This window comes from Opisthorchis viverrini (genome assembly GCF_000715545.1).
Source record: "Opisthorchis viverrini unplaced genomic scaffold opera_v5_199, whole genome shotgun sequence".
Taxonomy (NCBI): Eukaryota; Metazoa; Platyhelminthes; class Trematoda; order Opisthorchiida; family Opisthorchiidae; genus Opisthorchis; species Opisthorchis viverrini.
This window is the reverse complement of record NW_008751857.1, coordinates 325,255-348,775: the sequence shown is the minus strand read 5'-3', so window position 1 is coordinate 348,775 and position 23,521 is coordinate 325,255. Positions and strand designations below refer to the sequence as shown.

At 42.3% G+C, this 23,521-nt stretch overlaps 1 protein-coding gene across 1 annotated transcript; it reads right to left on the bottom strand.

The window, feature by feature from the left end:
• Positions 1-2,841: 2,841 nt before the first annotated feature.
• Positions 2,842-22,001, bottom strand: T265_14470 (hypothetical protein; the record flags this gene model as incomplete). The annotated part of the gene is made up of 8 exons (XM_009173800.1): positions 2,842-3,148; positions 7,061-7,475; positions 10,376-10,857; positions 12,174-12,268; positions 13,324-13,679; positions 17,478-18,226; positions 20,038-20,223; positions 21,808-22,001. Coding segments are annotated over 8 exons (2,781 nt in total), but the record flags the coding sequence as incomplete, so codon positions are not given.
• Positions 22,002-23,521: the final 1,520 nt, after the last annotated feature.

Below are 23,521 nucleotides of genomic sequence, written 5' to 3'. Positions count from 1 at the left end.
TAGACGAACCTTATGGTTGTACGGCGGTGATGCATCAGTGCCAACACTGATGTTGCTGTCTTTGATGATGATGATGATGATCGTGCCTTGTGATCGTGTGTGTCCCTATTCCTTACGCGGGCAACTCATGTGGACGCGTCGCCCGTGTTCATGATATTCAGATGTGCACGACAAGGTTATCCACTCGCATCATTTTTCTTCAGCTGTTATTGAAGTGGGGCTGGAAATCCGACCGCACGGTTTCTTGTGCGCTTTACACCCGCAGAGTGTAGAATACTTCAAAAGTTGGTGGAATCTAATTCGAACCTCACGCGTAGAAACGAGCCAAATGGCGTGGCAGATCGATTCGTTTCGTATATGTTCCGGTGGAGTGGCTGAAGAAGAGATTCCTTCTCGTATAGGAAAGGCCAGGGTAGCTTTTCCAGTCTTTTACACCTATGGCACCGGTTTAATGTCAGTTTATCTGTCAAAGATAGCGTGCATTGCGACGGGGTGATCTATACGACGCTAGTGTGTTAAGGATATTGCCTACACTATCCGGTTCATTTAGGCGCGGTACAAACTAACGGATCACTCCATCGCCTCCAGTACGATATCGTTCTCCCATTTTCCGATGACCGAAACTAACACATTCTTGGTGCATGTTTTATGGCTAGTAAACTAAATTAAATCGAAGCGTTACCTTGGTGAGATAGACCCTTAAGGCAGTATATCATTGCTTCTTCCCAACGCCTTCTGCCTAATTTCATCCAAACGGACGGAGAAAGTATAAAAATCACTTCTAGACCCTCGATTGAAAGTCGTTTCCGTTGTTTCAAGATTGCATCATCCAAATCAATTCGGACATTGTGGTTAAAGTTCAGGTTTCTGAACCAGTTGTGAAGTTAACTTGTAACTTTTAAGCCCCAGTATGTATTACTGGTGTATTGCTCCGAATGGCGACTGATCGGAACTTAGAGTGGCTTTCTCCGTCACCTGTGCACGTTGTGCGCGTATTAGTGCTCAGCTGATGATGAGCATAATGCAATTCAGAAGGCATATGTGCACTAATAGAGATATTTAGTGTGGTTGCGACACGTATAAAAATGAATACAATGCGAAATGGGAGCAAGTCAATAAAGGAACTTATCGTATGTGAGAGTTCCTTGATGGAAGTCCGGACGGTGGGAACGTGTTTTCTCCACAGTTTGGCTGCTACACGTATTCCATGATTGTCCGTGGACTTGAAGTGTTTAGCTGACTACTTGCTCCCTGCGCGCGCGCGAGTCCATGCGTGTTGACTGTGTTGTCGCTTCCTATATATAAGAAAGTTTGATGTGTGTATAAAATATGAATCGTTCCGATGCGTACAAGACAGGAACTGACTTGTAGTCGGTCAAGGTTGCGGGTGGAACGGCGTATGTCAGGTGACTTGTGTGCTTGTGTAGCAGGTAAGTCGTGGGATCTAGTAAACACCCATGTACTGGACAAATTAAGTGAAGTTGGTTGAGGGGACATGGAAATGTCCGCTACACGCGTAAGACTGTTTTGCAGGGTTCAGGATTCAACGTAAAAACAGTATAAGATTTCAGATGGGCTTCAGTGTACCAACCGAGGAAGGACTATCACAACTTTGTGCCTTGGGCCAGTTTCGTTCGCTCACAGCGTGAATATTTTTCCGTACTGTTTCATGGGAAGTAATCAATAAATGTGTAGTTTCGTTGCGACACGAAAAGTTGGAGTGTGAACAGGTTATCTTTTGGGGGCAGTGGGTGTGTATATCCTCAAAACAGTCCAGCGCCCGTCACCTTGAACACAAGTGTCTTAGACCTGCGAGATTGTGGTTCTTATACACGTTGAGGAGGCCAGTTGAAACGAGTTTTAACGGTCGGCAGTCTCTGAAATCTATTTCGTTACGAATGAGTAACTCAGTGTTCCCCCACCTGTCTAGAATAGGAAGTGTGAAGAAGAAATTTTATTCAGTACAATGGACATAGGTGCTGCGAATTACTGTATTCTATTATCCGTCCATTGTGGCCTGCCTTAAATAGCACTACCGTATGTGTCGCTTAACTTAAACTAAGAATTGAGCACCATCAGTTTAAGAAGAAGCCATCAATCTCGCAAGAGCACTGCTGGAGATCTCAACCTTTTAACAGTCACCTGGCAGCGAAGGAGGTTACCACAACACAAAAATCTTCAGGAGGTTAGTCAGCCATTTCGAAGATTGGTAAGTGATTTTGTTTATACAGTGATCGGTCCCTATAAAAAACATTTCGTGGTTCGTATCGATAGTTGGACGCCTACGGTGGTGCCATCAACGTCATAAATGTTGTACTCCACGGGAAACAGAAGGCCATTCATCACCTGTTTAATCAATAGGTGATTCGGCTAACTTAAGCTTTGTTGAGTGTTCCCCGGAGGTTTGCACCGACGAACAATTTTACACAACCTGATAACTGGCGTAAATGGACTCAACTCAATGTCCGTTTAATGCTTGTCAAAGAGCCGAAATGTGTATAATTTTGCTCAACCGTAGTAACTTAACCTTAAATTATCGACTCAGGACATTTCCTTTTGGACCCTAGAACGGTTGATAAGACAGTCTGCGTTGCATACATGTATTTAGCAAAGGTTGGTTTATATTATAAGTTCAATATAGAATCATGGTTCAACCATGTCATGTGCATATTGCTTCGTTTAAAATATGAAGGACCATTTCATTACATTCAATTGTGTCCGGTTACAATGAAGTAAATACTGGAACATGAGTTGTTCAGTTGGAAATCTGAGATTTCAGCGTAGGGCTAGCAAATTAATAGATCCAGACATCCTCAGTGTTGCTGGCTACGTATCAGACGTCAGTATGCGCAATATGGCCCGAAATAAACTTGCTGAGTCGCACCATCACTCGAGTTCACAAGTGTGTGACTTCGAGTGGCTGGAAATGGCAGTTGCATACGACGGAGAGTGCTGAGGTCAACCATGGGTTTGCTTGATTGCCATCTGTATTCTGCGTTATCCGATACATGTTGGAATCCTTGTGTTTGCGGAATAGGACTGATGGTAGCCGTTGGTCCCCCATCTGATGGCCTTGGTGGTTGAGAAGGTAGGGGAGTGAGTGGGGTACTCGACGCACCCTGGTCCTCACAGTTAACTGGCTCGTGTTCTAGAAAAGACATTAAAATATTGAAGTGTTCAGTTCATGTATTTCACTGCAACTTTACTCACTTGTGGACAATTCACCTAACCCTAGGGAAGTTACTGTCATTAGACAGACTGGCCGCGTACTCACAAGGACATTTCAAAAGGTCGTCTGTCGTGGTTAAGTATTCCCCATGAGTGTGCTCAACATAAGTAGATGGTTTACAGGTACATGCTAGGCATTTGGAAGAAGGTAGTTCCTCATCAAAATATATTATTGGTAGTTACAAACGTAGTAAGTGAACCCAAAAGCGTAATCAGAGTTCAGTTTTGAACTAGAATTTGAACAGCCGAGTCAAATTCTAGTTAGGACTCCGATATATGGGAGTCGGCTGAAGCTTCGTGATTCCCGGGGACTATATGAATTTCTCTACCATACAGCCAACGAAATTGGTTAATTAACTGAACGGTTCATCGGACGAGATCGTTTTTAAGGAGTCTCACGAACAATCTAGCCGAACTGAAGGCTCAAAAGTCCGATGTACACTGGTTGCTGTATATTGAGGCAGTCCACCAGGAACCCAATACGTGTGTGGAGTAGCTCTAGTCAGGGGAGCTTATGGTCTACGTTGTATCCCTGACTGACGGGCAGATTTATGATGCCAAATTCAAATTTCGAGGTTATGGAGGCGTCGGACAACAACCGGTGATGTTTGGAAAAACTGTTCGGCATTACTTGGTATTAACAGGTATTCAAAACAGTTCTTCCACTTAGAAACTTGGGTAATATACCGAGAACGCAACAATAAGTAGGTGCAAGCATTTCGTCTTGTCTCGTTACTGCCAAGTTCCATGACCGAAAAGATGGTTTTATTGGTGTGATAAACCGTGTTTTGTAGCTTGCCAAAGAACTCATTGTTTTGGTTACTGATAGAAAACGATTGTAGTTGGTTTAAAAGTAATACAGGGGGAAAACGTCTAACAAAAACGATTTTTACTGGGGATACGGCCAGTCTATCAGACATGGATGTGAGTCTGCCTTCAACGTTCTGCCGCCCAGCTCAACCCATGCTAGGACATCAACAACTGTCAGGATTTTCGGCGCCTACCCTAGTTGTGGATTACCATTGGGATCTCTTGACTAGTGATTTCACCCGTTTCGTTTCTGTCTCAACCTCGTGCGTGCGTTCCAAGTTTGACAATCTCCGTTGAGGGGTATTACCCTAAATACTGAGTTACTGACCGAGTTCGGCATCACTATTAGCGAATGCACAAATATCTTGGTCACCGCGGAGAAACGTTTGATAGATACGGATAGAGATGTTGACTTATCGGCTATGACGTAGTTACTTCAAGTTTCTATATTGGTAAGACCGTTATTCCCTAAGATATCATAACTTACTAAGTTGTCGATTCATGAAATATGTCCAACAAAGTCGCTGTACGTACACAGATTTAGGGACTAAAACGATGCAACAAATGACAGACTTCTGGAGAACAATAAAAACGCTTAAGCAAACAAAGTGAACCTGAACTTCAGAAGGTATAAAAAATCATCACAAGCAATTGTAGTACTTGGTTTTCACGGGAGTGATTTCTGATGAGAAGAGAGGATTGGATGCTTGGTGGTGGCCCACAGAAAACAGGAATAGACGATAAGCAGATGGGACCTTCTTGGGGTGGGGTGTCTGAATTTCGACAACAAGTCAAATGCAATAGGCAAGAAAGAGATGTGGAATTGAGGTTTCCAGATTCATTTACCATGTGGACCCGTATGATGAAGTACAATTCAAATCGGCCATGGTCCTTCAAGCAGTCTGTACTCTCATTTGCCGAATTAGACAAAAATATGGATATGATTCGAGGTTTTGTTACATTTAGACAACACACGGTTTGTTTTTCGTCCTCTAGGACAGCATAAAATTGTTTGGTTGGAGTGAGAAAGAGAACTAATGTAGCTGCGGGAAGGTAGCTCTAATACACCAGCGCGGTCGACTACTTTGCCGATTGCCACGTATATTCAGCATCGGGCGTCTCCTCCCTCGGAACCAACAGCTCCCAAAGATTCATGGCTAGGTAGTTCATTCTTGAATTTCCGCGTTGGTTGTCTTTGGTTCTCCGTTACAGCCATCAGTGGTGATGATAATGCATTGAAGACGCTGTCTAGCAATTGAACTCCGTAGGCTAGCCAATATAGCCTATTATGTGATAGATCAAAGAACGTAGTCGATTCGCTTCACTTGAAAACTGTTCGAGGTCTTTTATTTAGCATCAACTACCCAATATACCAGATCCTGGAAGTGCCTCGGAGTAATTAACGATTAAACACTGATGAGCACACAATTAACTTCCATTCGCAATAGATGATCTGTCTAAGAGAATCTATGTTTTGTCCTAGACAGAGAATCTAATGTCACTTCTGTACCACAGTAGCGATAGATGTCCGCGGCGATTGCATCAATCGCCGATCTGCCATAGTGAGGACAACCGTTCATTTACTGATTGCTGTGCAAGCATGAGGACTGAGTTGGATCATATTCAGTACTCAATGAATTTTGCATCCATACAGCATGTAGTGAATTACGCAGTTCTCCGCCGCTACTCAGAGTTGGAGATGGAACAATTTTGAATTTTCGTAAAACAACCTGTTAAGGAATAGTATTATCTTCGCACGTGAAACCACATAAGAACGGATGTTTTCGTCAAGTTATGGTGTTCTGACTAGAAACGAACTTTGCAGAAATATCAACCCACTTGTTCAGGTTAACAATGTATGGTTCACCCAGAAAGTGGATTTTCACAATTTCCATGAACAAGTTTGCAGAAGGTCACATTGTCATCCGCTGGATTATAAAAAAACCTAACCGATTTTCAGATAAAATCGATCATGTGTTAACGGAGACATATTCTAGAGGTGCTCAGTGAAGGCAGAAAAATGAATTTGTTTATTGTAATTTATTGGCAACCATTTGTGTGGGGAGAGTAAGACTAACGAAAACACAATTTTACGAATCTTTGGCACGGCCATCGTGATGCCGTTCAGATCCCAACGTTTTCGCTATATGTTGGGTTTCGCACAAGTTCTGGTTTTCACTCGTAAGGTCGATGTTGCGCCACGAAGGAGCATTATCAGTGGAAATATCGTGAAAGAACTGCACCTAAGCTAAAATCAACTTTGGTAGGCAGTGGTTGATGGAGGAGGCCATGTGCCTGATTTGAGGGAGTATTTGGTAGAGTAGACTAAATACTATTTAGGACATCTTGATGCACCTGAGCCTGTGTGTGCGCTGTATCGTGTTTCGGCAATCATTCAGCAGGTGCTTGTTCGATGTCACTTGCATTGTGGAGCTCGACGGTTTCAATCTAATGTAAACCACCGCCAGTAATATGCTTTCCTTGAACAGGTTTCAAATTGTGTCGTTTGATTTGTTGAACTTTAGTTCTGTTTAAGCGTATGGGGCTCATAGAAGAGACATGAACACAGAGATACACGCATTGGTTGCCAGAACCAACTTTGATGTCCATCGGTCTGGAGCAACCTGCAATAGTTGTTATACTGCAAACATGATCATAGGAAGCAATCCACCCAGATTTTTTTATTTCAAGTATCGCCGTTCAGAAAAAGCACATTTTATGAAATATGCCACACCACACTGAGGAGCCCTACACTTTTCACTAGTTTAAATCCATCTTTGAATAAAAGAAAACCAGTGGAGGTGTGAGTTTTCAGTTCTGTATTAACGCATTCACTTCTCTTAATCAGTAAGTAGACGCGTCTGTGATTTGACCAGTTAACCTGCTGCTCTCTATTGTAACTTCTCCAGGGTGAACGCCGGCAAGAACAATCATTCCTATTTATTGCAGTCCCTCAGTTCTTTGTGCCATATTGCACAGTGACAAATCACATCACACGTGTACGACATCAAGAACACCTTACCGATTGCGCTCTGTCCACCCTGTAATACATAGTTGGGCCTGGGTTTCCCGATCTTTCTTTGAGGAACGCAGGCCGAATTGGATGCAGTCACATCACTGACTTTACTCGATCGAGTTTCCGATACACGTTTCAGATGTCCTGCTGGCGTCTTGTTTTGAGTGTTAATAGCTGGCACGTCTTCGAACATTGCATGGTCCGAACGCAGTCTGTGTGCTTGGTAATAGATTCCTATGAAGACCAGTGCGTTCAGAAGGAAGAGAGTCAAACCTGTGGCGATGGTCCATAGAAGCGCCGTTCTCGTAATGGGATTGAATTCAATACGTCTCTGCTGTGCCGAGAGCGCTTCGGATTGTCCGCCGACGTTTCGCTTTGAAGGGACGGTTTCGGTTTGAGGAAGCTGAAACAGCTGCTTGCCCTACATGTCGAGTTACGGGAAGAATAACTGATTACATTATTGGTAATGTTTTGGAATTACATTACATTACATGATTACATTATATGGAACGTGAGAAAGAATGCATCCACTGAGTATCATCCAGTGTACGTCGGCCTGAGTAACTGCTTGAAAATCGAAAGTAAAAACTTTCCAAGACGTAGTGTCGCGGATACAATGGCTGTAGAATTAGTTTACAGTTTCAAGTCCCAGTCGTTCAATCTCATGTTTAACGAATTTCACTCACAGCTATTTTGAATGATAATCAAGCTTTACTTTCAGATAAACCTTAAAATCTCTGTTTATTTTGTGGGACTTCAGAACGCCAAAAATATCCAGGTTAGTGCCTAGCGATAGTTAGTGTATAGATGTTCAGAAAACCCAATGTTCCCTCACTTTAACGATGAGTTGGGATTCACTGAACGGTCTGCGCTTCGGTAGACAGCTTGTGCAGCAGGACACGCCAAAACGTTTTTGAATGCTCTCCGTTCTTTTCAGTCACAGATTTGTGGGCACGTGTGAGTGAATATGGAGGTATTCAGAGTTTTTTGCACAGGTGGTGGTGTTTCAAAAGATCGTCCATTGCCAATTTTGAGAAATACCTTAATAGCCAGGTTGACTCCATTAGTTTTCAAAAACTAGGTATTCCGATTTTACGTGAGAGTGGATTCCCCCGATGTGGGGAGTAAAGCTCCACTCCTCAAAAATTTTGAAAAATGAGAGTAAGCATCTGAAGGACCCCCGAGGTCAACTTCTCTTTCAGAATGTTCTTCAAGCAACTGGAATTCAACCCGGTATGGTAATACTTTGTTGTTCATGATTCAAAAAGAGGCGTCGGGGTTATTTCATGTGGTTTGAAATTTGCAATTGGTCATCTGGAGAAGGGTTAGAATAACTCAACGCATGACTGTTCAAGGCCAGAATCGCACTTTTCATTTCTTGCCACTTATCGTATAAGTGGGCTTCAGGGGTCCCGTATACTAGGTTACCTCGTTTAACATAACCCTCTATGGTTACCGGACATGCTTTTTGCCAGCAGGCAATACAGAACATTTTCAGTTCTTTAGCTGCTAATGTGGACTAACGTCAATAAATTCACACTAAGATAATTAGCAAATGGATGTCTGGTGAGGCCCATGACAACTTAGCAGCAATGCAAAGTTCAGTGTTTCCTTCGTGTACATTCAAGTTCAGTTACCGTCTACTAACATGGGTAATGTTTTCCAGAAATGTTAAATCCAAATTGGTGCGAATATGACGGCGGGATTGCTAAAAAAGTTTCTGGGTAGATCCGAGTAATTCTCTTCTTAGATTGTGGCTCACTAGACTTCTTTGTGTTTAAATTGAGGAACTGGGAATTCTGAATAAAAAATTGTCTATCGTCAGTCCCTATTCAGATTTACTAAGGTTTCAAGCTGTAAATTACTTAGGTGTTTATTATTAGCAGATATTTCTGAGTATTCCTTTGTTTGAATAAGTGCTTTTATTAGACTCATGTGCGATCTAGTGTCATACATCCATACTGACATTGTCTGAACTTATTGAGACGAAATGACGTTAGGGCAAAATGAATAAACCAACCGAATGACATCTTTTTCTCGGAAGTGGTCCTTCTTGAGAGGTGAACAAGTGAGACATTTCCAAGGCGCTTTGTTGATCTTTTTTCTATGTGATTGTCACACTTTCTGTTTTTAATGGAAATGACCGCAAATGTTCCACGGATTAAGATGGTTCTGATGGTGCCGTTTCCTTATTCTTGCTACGTGATAGTGAACAGTGCCGTTAAGAAAATGGCTACAAAATGCTAGAAACTCATAAAATGTCTTAAACCTTCCCGAAGAGTTGGCCAGTACTAACAGAATGAAGGTTGAAATCGAATGGATGAAATTTCTCGTCAGCGCAAAGGGCATCATACAGGCCAAAATGAGCCATTCGTCTGACTGTAAAGCTACATAACTAACACCAAATCAGGACGAGCGTGAGAAAATTTGTTGGTCTTCAATTGAGAATTTGTCCCCTCAGTGAGGCCAAGCTATTCTGAAAAACCGAGCGAAACCGTATAAATGTTTCTTTCTTACTGGAAATTGTTAGTAGTGCGCACCTCGAGAAACTCAGAGAGTTACGAACCCGCGACATTTCAGCCATTGGTTGAACTCCAAACCCCATGGCCATGGGTGGTTAAACGGCTCTCATACTCCGCCACTTAGTTGAAAACGACAAATGTTTCTACCAGTATTTTTAAAATATAAAGTTTGAAGTACGTCAATGCTACTCGCTAATACAATCCAATATACTCAGAATTCTCTCGAGATTCCACTGAGCCTTCCACTTCCCATTAGATCAACACCGATCGGAAGGATGCGGGACAAAAAATTTGAACTTCTTAACGCAATATCATTTTGTATTTTACTGTATAGTTTGTCCTTTTTTAAACAACGGAAGGTGTAACGGCACCGTGCGAACCAAGAAAAGAACAAACAGATCAACCCTAGCCATGGATTCCTCTTTCCATCTCATCCTTATAAAGCACACCGAAAAACTATCCCACCGTTCAAACGGAATCTTTTTCTGATTTGCGCCACATATAAAACATGCACCAGGAACGGATTACCGGGACTGATATAGTTTCATTCGTTGTGAAAATATCGCTCAACAAGTGGTCAACAGTCCTAACTGAGTGGTGCTGTCACCAGAGTCTCCGTACATAATACAAGATTTACTGAACCAAACGTAACAGACCTGACAGGCAAAAAGGTCACTCATAATGTTATAACCGTAGTTGTTAGCACACAAGACAAATTTAGTTGCACCCCACCCTCTTAGAAGAGAACGAATATATTTGAATTCAAGAAGAGTTATGAATGGGGGTTGTAAAAACTAACCTCGAATTTCGGAACCACATAATCGTCGAAGATTGGTTGGAACGACTGACCACCAGATACCTGCTCCCCGTCGTCTTCCTCAGACGCATGATCTGGTAGAAACACCCTTGCACTTGTTAAATAGGTGACGTTCGTTGACACGCAAGTGCCACTGCATGCACGCTGCCTATCGCGCAGGTGAAAGAAATACAGGTATGACTGGATGCTTCCCGGAACAGGCAACCAACGCTCGAATTCAGTTTGTAGGCTCCCCGAATTCTGGGACTGGGATGGTGATCCTAGCGTGGTATTCTGGTGTTTTTCAATGGACTCAGAGTTTTCCTCATGCTTTTGTGTCGGATTATGAGATTTTTTTGTACTTGGGAGCCCGGCTAGTCTTGGAAGCAGTTCTGTCCAGATAGGTAGCTTCTTGTCCTGGCTGCCATGTTCTATAGTACATGGGAAATCAGTGCTTTTGACGTCTGAACGGGAATTTCTGGAGCCTGGAATGAAAAATGTCTGACTGCAAGCAGAGAGAAATACAAATAACCTTTCGGGACAGGATAAAACGTTCTCCTGCCCCCTGTAACTGGAACGAAACACAGTTGTTTACTCATGATGCTAAGGAAGGAATATCGCTGGGACACTGTATTTTTTACCATTGGAAACAGCACATGTTTTTTCGTGGCTTGGTATGCATTACCTAACGAAGCGCAATAGTAATCCAGATGCAGTTATTTCATAGTAAATATCACAAGAATGGATGAGATGCAAAAATGTAGAACTCGGATGTCCAAACGGTCGAGGTATTCGTGAGTCCGTGTTCATCAGAAGAGCTGGTCTATTGGAATAAACGAGCTCAGCACAAAGATATCTTTAGAATCCCATCCAAATGTCGTAAAGGAACAAAATAAAGGTAAAGACTCTACACACACACACACCAGTGTAACAGATCTACGCAGGATTTTATTGAGATACAAATAAATCTAGCGAGTTGGGAAATGACGGACAGAATTAAACAAATACTAAAGCAGTGTGTGTTACAAGTTCCATAACGTATCAGTGTCCAATGATTGGCGTGAGTTGACCTATATATATTAACGGAAGAACAACCTGCTACACGAAGCCCGAGAGGCGTTTTATATCCCTTGTTTGAATACTGAGATATACTGGGAATTCTTCTGAAAGGCCCCAACCAAAAGTGCCTAGGTGGAGAATCCACCTTGATGGAATGAAAAATTTCACAACGCATACGATGTGAGACTGTCCTGACCTGAAACTACACTCCAAGAAGATACTGGTGAAAGGGCTGTCTGGTATATTGAAGAGTGGTGGAACTATTGTTCTAATATCAGATTCATGCTGCACAACTCAGAGTGCTTGCAACTGACAAATTGCTGACTAGTTTAGCACACCGATGTTTCCTTCAGTGCGGTGCTGCAAGATTCCCTGGATTTTTCGGCCAATTTTAGCCAAAATGCTGTGCGAACAGCCTCAATGGCTGTGCGAACCACCAAATATTGCTTTTGGATTTGAATTGCTGTCTTTCATCTAAATCGCACCTAGCAAGGGTGTTTAGCTACCAGCATGTTTTGGCAGGAAAATTCCCCTGCGAAATGGAGTACTGCGGTGGTATTTTTGCACTGACAAATACGACGGTTATATACCTAGAATAACAGTGTCTGAATCATCAGTATTTTTTGGTGCCACGAATACTGATGTGAACTAAGTGAACTGAGCTCCCAGTGCATTATTAGTACGGATCGCTGTTGCCTATAGCGGTTCATAAGTACTTGGTATAAGGGAATAGGTAACTTACCAATATTCAAATAGACCTTTGTGTGATCGTCGTACTCCGGCCAGTAATTTGACGAATTTTCGCTGTTATCCTTCCGCAGGCTTTTGTTTGGGTTTCTAGAATGCAAATATCAAAATACAATATCAGAATGAAAGACTTGAGGAAGTGGGTTAGTTAGAAAATCTTAGTTGACGAAACTCTCTAAACAGCTCACCTCATAATAGAGCATATTTGCATTTAATTTTTACGACTAAACTTGTAAAACATTCCTTCTTCGCTTACTGAAGGCAACAGGTTCTTTCTCCGTAACACACCCGTCTACAATTGCCTTATTCCTCTCCGGGATAATCACTAACTAGATTACCTGATAAACCTAAAAGAGACCTTTCCTACTAAAGTAACCATGCTGTCTCGAGCTTAACCTTTGATTTGATAGCCTAGATACCAGAACCAAAAAGCGAACCGGAAAATTTGTATGGTTTTGGTCCTGTTATCCCACTGGCCACCTTGTGAATGGAATTAGAATTGACGACACTTTTGGGAGCTATGGAGAGGCACATTGTTCGAGCACCGAGTCCGGTTGTATTTGATTGTATTTGGTTTGCACATATCACGGATGAACCGGTTTCAAAAATTGTGTGCTGTAGCCAAAAATGGGAAGTTACTACGTATCTGTCTCTAATCCAGCCATAGTTTTGGCTGCGTGACTAGAAATTACGGCCCCTATGGCTTCCGATAATTAAATCAAATATTCGTCATATTCATGCGATGACCCATGTCACGCCTAAGTTATGTGGATAGAAAGCATTTGTATATATATATATATGTTTGGACAGTGCCTTCTGTGTTGATTTTAGGGAAACAAAAAAATCTTCAACGGAAGTTCGCAGACTGACCAGTCGCTCATGACAACTTCTGTAACTGACTACAACGCTCTGAAAACCAAAAAAACAAACAGGTACACACTGTAGTCCACAACTGATACGCCTGCGGATGATCAGTTAAGTGAAGTGTGTATAAACAATGTCACGTCTGTATTGCTCAAATGGTCGATTAGTAAATTAACACAAGGTAAGTATGATGTGAACTGTTTAGAATCACGGTTGATAGACACAAGTTGGAAAATAATGCAAGTCAATGCCAATATCTGAACACTCTAATGCCAGCTTACCCGGTATTTATGAAGTTTGCAATATAATTGAGCATGTTCTGAGATATGGTGGCATCATATCTGGAATATGCCCCGTCAAACGGGTCTACCCTATTTGGACTGACCAATGGAGCTCCAAGTACGTATGCCAAGTCTTCTCCAAAGCCAGGACCGTGCAAAACTTTCTTTGACCGGAGTTCAGACGTTCCTGATTGATCTGCGCTTGTCGACTGATGTGTAAAACTAGCCAGAAAAGTTTTTCTCGAACCAGCAACTTTCGATTCGGCCGAAACAGTATTCGAAAGTTTCCGATGAAGTGATGCCGTTTGGAAAGCAGGAGCTCGGTAGAACCCATCAGAGAGAATGGTGAGCATTTGCTACAAGCGAATGGAACACAAAACAGTTAACATGCTGTTTGAAGTACACTTTGGTAGTTTCACTCAAGAACAATAAATAACTATGGAGGTCGTTGAACTGGGTCGATATGAGCAGTCAACATATCAATGCCCCTTCACCTAAAAGACACTGTATTACATGAAGTCATTTCACCGCTACTCTGTATCCACCAGGGTTCTGCCAACGATGTCTAGTTCGATTCTTCCTCCCTTTCGCGGTCCGAGAAAATTAAAAACATTGTTTTATTTATCCTGTTTCGCAGGATGGTGACCTTTCATGTGAAAATGATTTGATCATAGTTTCCTCAAATCCGGCTTAGGTGATTTTACTTGCGAATTTAAGTTAAAAGGCCCTGATTTTAGTCAACATTCTGACAGTCTGTGGCGTGTACCTGTCAACCATCGTTAAAAATCAATTGTACACTGGTCGATCCGGTTGCTGACCATATATACATTTAAAAGTAACTAGATTAATCAGCGGATGATAATTCCATCAGTCGATAATTATTCGCAACACAAAAGAAGCCACGCCATGGATATCAGTAAAAAAGCGCAGAATTCAACAACGCTCCGTATTTTGTAAATTTGTCGTCAATCAAGGGAGGAAGAGGGGTCGTCTTTCCACACCAACAATTTGAGCTGTTAAGACTCAGTGGGATTATACTTGTAAGGATTGTTGATCCTTACATGAAACGCAAGCTTTCTAAATGCATTCTACCGGTAGGATGTCTCAACATCCTTGGGAATATTTGTGCGCATGAGTCACCAGTCTCACTGTGCTGCCTCGCGCAAGCTCTGTTCGCGGTAGTGTGTTCACAACTCTGAAAAGTACGTACATTAGGGAGCGGCATCAAGCTGGAAGTAGACTGGAAGGATCATTCATTTGTAAGGCGTTCCCTATTGTGCCAAGAAAAATTATTGTCTCGTGCAAATGGTCCCTTAATCGAGTCATTATCTGGAGGTTCGTTCAGTGAGCATGGTATATCGAACCTCCGTTCGAGTCAAACTAACTTGAAACATCCATGATTGCACCGTACTGACCATAAGCAACTGCCTTCAACTTGTGGCGCAATGTCCAGTGAGGTGGCAAACCTCGTGGTATTACCTGTCTTGGAAGCCCTGACGGAAAATCTAAACAGCCCTGTTGACGTTCGTCGGCCTTGTACGTCAAATTCATGAGTTCTGATTCCGACACGGCACAGAATGTGTATAGCCACTGGATGCATTTCAAAAAACCAGGGGTGATATTGAAAGTAATTTCGTATTCTGCTTATTTCACGTACTTAGGGTCAGTTTCATTGGTTGACTGTCCTCAAAGTGTATGTAGAACTTTACTATCTATCCCCACTATCTTGATGAGACTATTTGCTCCAAAATGTTACTGTTACTTTTGAAAAGTTTATCCGATAAAAATTCACCAAAATGCTCGATGAACTCGTTATTTTACGCTCTTTTGAATTGACCTAGCAGTTCATAATCTTCGACTTGAAGAAACGGTTGACTTTATTTGTTTTAACTCACCTTAATTGCACTCCTCTTCTCGGTCCAAATTTAGACTACCTTCGTCGTGCCCATAAGATGTTACATCTTACTCTCAGTGCTTAGATCAACCACAAATTTTATTGCAGTCTGAAACCTGAGCACATAGTCTGCCTGTTTTAATGGTCAGTCGGACAAGACGGTGGATTGGGCTCAGCCGATCTGTTAAGGGTCGTCTTTAACTACTGGTCTTCATTACAGGACGTAGAGTACAGTGTTGGGTGGGATTTGGGGGACTTGTGAGAGTGCGAGAGGGATTGGAATATGCGAGGAGCCTTTGGTTGTTGGTCTGTTCACCGGACAGTGCAATGATGATTTTGCCTCTATTGGCGATGAGGCTTTAGCAACCAGAACAACCGAGCTACCTACGTTCCGCGACATCCCCAAGTAAAGGTCTAACAAGAGCAAAACCCCAACCCTAGATTTTGTGGTGACTAGTCAGAATCACCATGCTGGGACAGACGTAGGAATTTTCAAGCGATGCTGGCGTGATGGCAGTTTCGACAATAACGAGGTCCATTGTAACAAACGCTGTCGAATCAAGGCAATTATCGTCTGATTAGCACGCAGAAATTCCAATTCTTTCAGTATATTAGGCCATACCATCACATGGACTCACCCTAAATTCTACCCTTATGAGAAACACGGCTAGATTACTTTCAGGTCAGCAGAATTTTAACAAGGTGACAAAATGCAAGGCTCTCCCGAATTCCGGATATTGCTACAGTTCTGTCACCAGCTGGTCCACCACGAAAGTACTATGCACTGTGGTTCCGAAACACCAAATTTTTCGAGCCATTATAAATTAAGCAAGTGGTTACTGAAGTAACTGTCATCATCCATATGCACGATCGACGATTTTTCGTACATTAGCTTACATAGTACGTGCGCATAGTGCGCATCAAAGAATGGAAAAAAAGCCAAAACGCCTGAAGTAGTGGTAATATATTGTGGAAATTAATGTCTTTGATTCGCCGTCTTTGAAGCAGTTGAACATCCTCTCAGACCGTGTGTACCATCGCCATTTGAGGTATGGAAATCCTGTAGACTTTATCTACCTGGCCGCGTAAAAAGGACTTCATGGAAACCCTCTAGCCACTTTCTTTTTCATTATCTTTCAACTTGCATTTTCGAAGTAGTCTTTCAGTTCCATCGTAAATAGTAAAGGAGGCGCATCAAGAATGCTTAATCCTTGTTCTAACTATTTGGGCAGGTTTTATTATAGCTCCAATGAGATCAATTTTTCAGGACCCGGCGCTAAACGTATACTGCTTCAAGCCTTCCAGAAACCTGTGTCACCGATTCGTACACCACACTCGGTTATACGCGCTGCACAATTCAAGAGAAATACCCATTAATCAATAGCCCATTTGCGGGACCACTTAAGTCCTTTGGAAGGCAGTAACATCTGTTTCTTATTGTGAGCCCCGTGTTCCGTCTAAACAAGGTAGTGAGATGTAGCGTATATCATAACAACTGAAATATGAGACAGCCTTTGTGCAGCATATTCGGTTGAGGGGGGAATCATAAACGAGCGATTCAGTTGACATTCAGTGTGAGTCCACTGTCACAACAAAATTAGTCTGCAAGTGAGTGTATTTCACTATTTGTGTTCAGGCAGTGCATAGGGCTAGCAAAAACGCATGGGCTGTGCCAACGTTGTGAGCTCCAAGTTGGTCGAAACTGCTAGTGTGATGTCGAAGAGTTTTCAGCAACCTTATAAGTAGTAGTATCCTCCAACAATTTTTTGTCACTTCGCACCATAAGTTGAGATTAACCATTTCTCGACTAAGCCGCCTGAAGACAGAAACATGGTTACTTGTGCAGCATTTGACACATCATGAAAAAGAGGGAAATATCTTGCCGGAATGACGACGGATTTCTCTGGTGCGACCTCAAACGCAAGAAGTACAGCTAGGTAGCACGACGATGAAGCCAAAAAAGCCTGGGTGGGAGCAATGAACTTGACCAATTGATGGTCGTGCTCACTGTTCATCAAAACTCAGCTCGCCGAAGAACTTCAGTGATGTCATAGACAGTTTGTACTTAAAGCAATGCACAATATCAACTAGGTTGCATATACATGCAAGTATTGAACGGTGTGAATTTTTGTATCTTCTGAAGCTCCCGTTCTTGCTATTGGATGTGAACGCACAGGACACAAAGTGATGACAAGATAACATGTCAGGTATGCATGCTTAGGCTAAAAATGCGCAAACTTTCAATCGCAAATGAGCTTACCGCCAAATGGTGGTCAGGATGTTCCAAACTGGGGTCAGTATTGCCCACTTCCTGTATTGGAAAGTCTTTGTACAGATATTGGAGCACGTCGGAAATGACTTGTTGATTCTGTGGGTACATAAAATGAAGACACTGCAGCAAACTCGAAGACTCAATTCCATGCGTTTTCGACCGTGAGTAAAACCTGTCAGCTGCCTGCTTAACAAATCCAATCATCAGGTCAACCTTGGAAAACAGACTTGTCCACGGCTTTCCGTTGTTGTTTGATTCCGTTTTCTCTCTGGATTTTAGATATTTATCACTGCTTAGAAGACTTGTGAATAAATGCTTCGAAACTACTGGACCCAGACGCTCGGCACATGGTAGTGCCGTAAGATTTTTTTGTAATCGAACAAGGTTATCAAACGACAACTGTTTGAGTCGGTTGACGAGTAGTTGTGAAAGTGACGGTCGTTTGGGTTTAGTAGTATTATTTGGTACTTGTGTTTGGTTCACCGATGCAGCATTTGCTTTAAAGACCTCGGAGTGTGTCTTCAATGGCGTCAGTTTAGAGGAATCACCGAGAATCGGGGCAGGTTGGTTGTCTGTCCGTTTCATTTGACTTGAGTTCTCCAACTCCACGGCATCTGTGATATTCAGTTGCTTTGCCAGTTCTCTCATCACAAGTTCTTCTGAACCGGAGGTAGCCCAGGCAGCCAAACTGGAGCCATTGAGCAAAATAATCCGCCTGATGCCATGAGCTCCAAACCCTACGGCGGATAAAAAGTAGCAAATGCTATGTTTTAATACCACCTGAACATGACAGGTGATTTCTGTTTTTGAAAATCGAACGAAAACGAGAGTAGAGAAGCTGATATTGATAAGTAAAAAAGCATCAAGTGCTTAATTTCCATTCTGAAAAAATATCAAAAGTAAGCACATTGCATAAGTAATAAGACACAAGCTGTATGCTAGAAACAAGGAATCGAAACCAAACACAGGCAGAGAGTTACCGACCATTTTGCAGAAGTATGTATTATAGTGGGTGCCATTTGAGGGGGTTAGTACTCCGTAAATATCTCTAAGATGACTGATACTGACACTTAGCTGAAACATCCTGTTGCTGACTAGTGATGCTCGAGCCCTGAGAGTTGTTCCTTCGTAGAAGATCAACATTTAGGGGCGTATGTACTATAATTTTCAAGTTCGAAAGAGAGCTGTTATAAAATTCAGATGTTGAAACTCTTTGGTGTGCGAGGCATTTTGAGCTCAGTGCATGTACTGATTTTGTTATAAAACAAATCTAGACATTGTCGTTTTTGCTCTTTTTAAGCTCACCGCAGAAATTGATTAAACCAATTGAAACACTGTTCAAAGGTCATTAGTTACATGGTGATTGGCTTGTGAATCGTTTGGGTCTTTCACCTTCGAAAATCCAAACAACGCCACCCCACAGAAATTGTTTGATCGCTACCGTATGGTCAAATTTGGGCGAGAAAAACAAAAAAAGCATCAGCTTGCTTACACACCAAAGATCTAGTGTGATAATCCGAGGAGGACTTACTGATTGGTTCCCCGTCTACCTTATAACCTGGCCGACTTGATGACCTGCTCAGTTGGCCTGATTAATCTTTTGTGTCAAAAGCGAAACGTTGCCCAATTAAAAACTATCGATTGTTTGCCAAGCCCTTGTGAAACGAAAACCCGTTTTGATTTGAAATGCTCCTCGTTGCGAGATGATTTTGAGATTACGTAAGCATTTAGCTAAACCTTTACAACCATCGTCTTTTCCGAAAGGTCATACTTGAGGGGGAACAATGCAACACTAGTCGATCCAACATTTGTCGCTACTCACTAGTAGTGTAAGAAATATTGAAGTTCTGGGTGAGTGGTACGATTGAAACCCTTGAAGGACTCGGAATTAGTATGGCAACAATGTGCAAATGTCATGTGGTGAGCACCAAATCACAAACTTTCTACCTCATAGATTTGATTAGCGACTTCGTGTATCTTCCTACAGGTCACCGCGCTTAATTTCGGGCTGCAATGAAAAGCCGAGCCAGTCGGCTTTGCATGAATGTATACTAAAAGCTTCTGTCCAGTAACAAATGCTGCGCTCTGATCTTCCTTGAAACGCTCGAGAAATAGAGACAGTTTCAGATTGAGTGTTCGTGACGCAATGACACACTGTGCGACCTCGCGACTTGAGTTGTCCATCTGCAATGCAGTCATTCGAACCGCTTGCTTTCTGGTCGTTATATGCGAGACTTCGTGATTTACTGCGGTCCTAACGCGATAAGGGTGATACACTATTGTGACTAAGTTTTGCATTTTGTTTTCAATCGTGTACCTAGTGTTTGCTTGGAAAAAGCTTGAAAAACGTTGCCTAGCAATATATCCGTCGATTTTTACCAAACCCCTCTAAAACGATGACTTCCCTATCGGTCCCAAACATTTTCCGATTGATATTTACATTTAAGTTTGCTTTCATTTGCACGCGGCCATCCTACTGGCTATCAAGACAAAAATGACACGTAAAATTTAGTGAATAGAAGATGGTTTTATCTGATCTGTGAATTACCTTGGGATAATTTGGACAGTGAGAATAGGTGGATCAGCGCGGCCCCATGTCCATAACCCATGAGCGTTATTTGTTCAGGATCACCCCCGAAACGTGCAATATTTGTTCGTATCCATAGCAGCGCGGCTTGCAAATCGAACAAAGCAAAGTTCCCATTACTCTGTCCATCTTTAAGTGAAAGAAACCCTGGAAAAAGCAAGAAGGAAATACATTCATATCATGCTTGAAAGCGTCAAGGATCCAATGTCATCATGGATTCTTATGAGATTTGAATAACAAACAACTTGAAGGTGAATGAGGACCCAGTCAAGTAGAGAAACCTCATTTAAGTAGCTGACAGCCATAAAAAGAACTAAACCACCAACCCACTGGAGCAGATCTAGAACGGAATGAGGTTTGTAGACAGTAAGTTCTACGTAGCCGTGCCGCAAGTTTGATAGTTTTTCAAAAACCATGTACTCAGGTTTCAGAAATGCAGCATATTTACATCGACAAATTATTGAGGGAGCGCGTCAGAAAAGCCTGTTGACAGATTTACCTCAGAGTTCGCATTCGAAAAGTCAAGGTTAAGAGACAAAAACAAAATTTAAGAAGCGGACAGCTGCCGTGACATTGGTCATTTCGTTCCCATGGCTGGGATCTTCAGGAGAACAGCCGTTAAACGGGACGGGAATGGGTTTGGGTGATAATGCTGCAAAAATATGGGAAGTGTCGACAGTGGCAGTAGCCATTTTTCACATACAATCCTGCTGTGCGCAGCAAGTAAGGCGGCCGGTCTGGTGGTACCTGGTGAGGGCCGGTATGAGATAAAGGTATTGGTATTTTTACAGTTTACGCCTTTATGTGAGCTCAGCTACTGACAGTGCACCCAGATCTGGACAGGAGGCCCTCAACCAAAACTTTTGTCTCAGATCTTTTACCGCAAAGTATTAGGGCTTGGTCTAGGACAACCAGAGTGGTGCAACATTTGAGAAACATGCCGCAACCCATGATTCAACACCCGAACCAGGTGATCAAGAAACCGTGTGGGTCTAATTTCTCTTCGTTGATTAACCTGACTGAATCAACGAAATAACAGCATAATGAACTCTGACTAGGATTCACAGCTCCATGCGTCTGTAACATGAATCCCTATTTCTGGAACGTAAAAAACATTAGTTCGATTGTTTTCAGTGGTATTTGAGAAAAGACATCTCTGTATCCTCACACACATATACTGACTGAAGCAGAGGTCTATGTGCATTAAATTCACCTCCAAGCGTCGCTGTTGTTCTATAACCGGCTTCCTAACAAGTGTGAATTCAGTATGAGACTAAATGCAACTTGCATTCATCCGTACTGCATTGACAGACTGAAAAAATAATCTTTACAAAGAGTTTACAATAATCCTCAAGCTTGTTCGGGAGAGCAACTAATAGAGTCGTTCACATGACACATTATATATTCATTTTTCACAGAGGACAAACGAGCCGTCCTGGAAGCAAGGTCATGTCAGGGACACACTGACTTTGTAGGGGAGGTTTTTCCAATCCTATGAGAATACATTTTCATTTCCGCAGATGTGGTCATTATAAAGGAGCTTCACCGTATTCATCGTTATACGCTCTATGAATGTATAGAACATGTTGGAAAACTGAAGACAGAGTCCTTGTGTCAAACTTCTCTTGTATGTTCTCCGGTTTAGCAAATTCTGCATATTTGAGTTCTATCGACCAATCAGAATTAAGGATAGATGCAGTAATCCGAAAAATGTGCACAAAACGGACTTACCCAACAACCCAAGCCGATAGTTGAGTGTTATGCAGACAGCACCGGTAAAGCCCGCAAGAACACTTAAATCGTACGCATTTCCAGAACCATATTCGTAGGATTCCCCATGTACGAACAATACAACTGGGGGTCGTTTGTATTCCGACTGGGTCTGAGCTGTGGAGAATTGAGATGATAGAAGAATATTCGGGATCCTTTAAACAATAAGGGCAATAACTAGCCGTAAAAATGTATCGTAAGTAATGAATTCCGTGTATCTTCTAGTCAATCTGTGAACTCTTCTCTTCTGTTGGAGCGAAATCAGAACATTATAATGGACTCAAAAGTTTCTAATGCACGGTGCAATTACAAAGACCGCTGATAGATTGCCTAATCCCATTATGGACATCAAATAAAATTCAGCCATTATTAGGAACAATACCTTGGACATATTTCGACACCAAGAGGGCAGTAAGTAAGGCATAAGAGACTGCGGCTATAAATGAAGTTTTGGAGCAGCCGGATTGACAGACTAGCACTGCATCTTCGTGAATCACCGAAGCACTTTTGCCTTCCATTCCCAAATGTGAATTCAAACGCACATACTCAGAAGAAAAAGACAGATACTCGCATGGAGAGGCGAACTTACAAACTAATGTTTGCCGAAAAGATACCCAACCAGATTAACTACGGCTGACGTGAAGTAGTTCCACGTATGTATTCCAACTCCTACTTGTTCGAGACACTTCTAATCAGCTGTTGCGCCCCGTGGTACTTTTACAAAAGGACAAGGGTAATTTCAAAACTCGAATTACCTTGGCAGATTATTTACTCAGTAAACTCTCCAGGATATGCGGACAGATCGTTTTGCCAGCAAATCTGTGACAGCGAAGGGTGCTTGTTGGGAAAATCATCCGTGTCGCACACTCCCACAATTGAAGGCAAATTATGTTGGTGCGATGTGTTCACTGATCAATGTCAGCCTACCCCCGCGATCATTGTCAGACTGCTGAATGAATGTTGTCAAATGTTTCAAAAAAGCACTCAGAATGAGTAAGTTTTGTTTTTCAGTTTCTTCTAAAAAGTGATAATCTGGTCAGTCAAGTGGATCCCAGCCTTCGGGTCATTCAGATTCTCTATTTGTCGTTGATTGCGACTGCTCCTGAAGAGCTCCGGGGTGCCGTTCAACACAGACTCTTAAAGGATAAAGTCTCAGCCAAAATTTTGAGCTCCCTAACAGTCTGCAAACAAGGAGTTCACTTCCCAGAAAAATATAAATCCCTACTGCAGTGGGGCCCCTCTGTCTGATAACTCATCATTTGGATTAGCTAATCAACCCAACAGAGAGGATCATATGACTTGAACTACCTGGATGAAGGATATCTAGGTACAAGCTTTTTGGCCACTGGGGACCTACTTAATAGTATTATACTAGTGCTCATAAATTCGTAAAATACTCAGTGTCCAAAGCGCTAATCGACATTTCAGCACGGACCAGTTTCATTTCCAGGATGACACCTCACTTCAGCCACAGAAAAGCCATACCACATGCAAACCTGAAAGGTGGTATCAGTCATTGTACCATATTCAGTGTGGTTCATCTAAACACAGAGATGTGGTCAATGCATTTAGTTGTGCAAAAAACTTGAAACTTTCCAGTAGTGTCCGGTTCATCCCTTGTGTAATGGCCTTGATGATAGACAAATAAATACACTTAAATAATTCCTCCCATTGG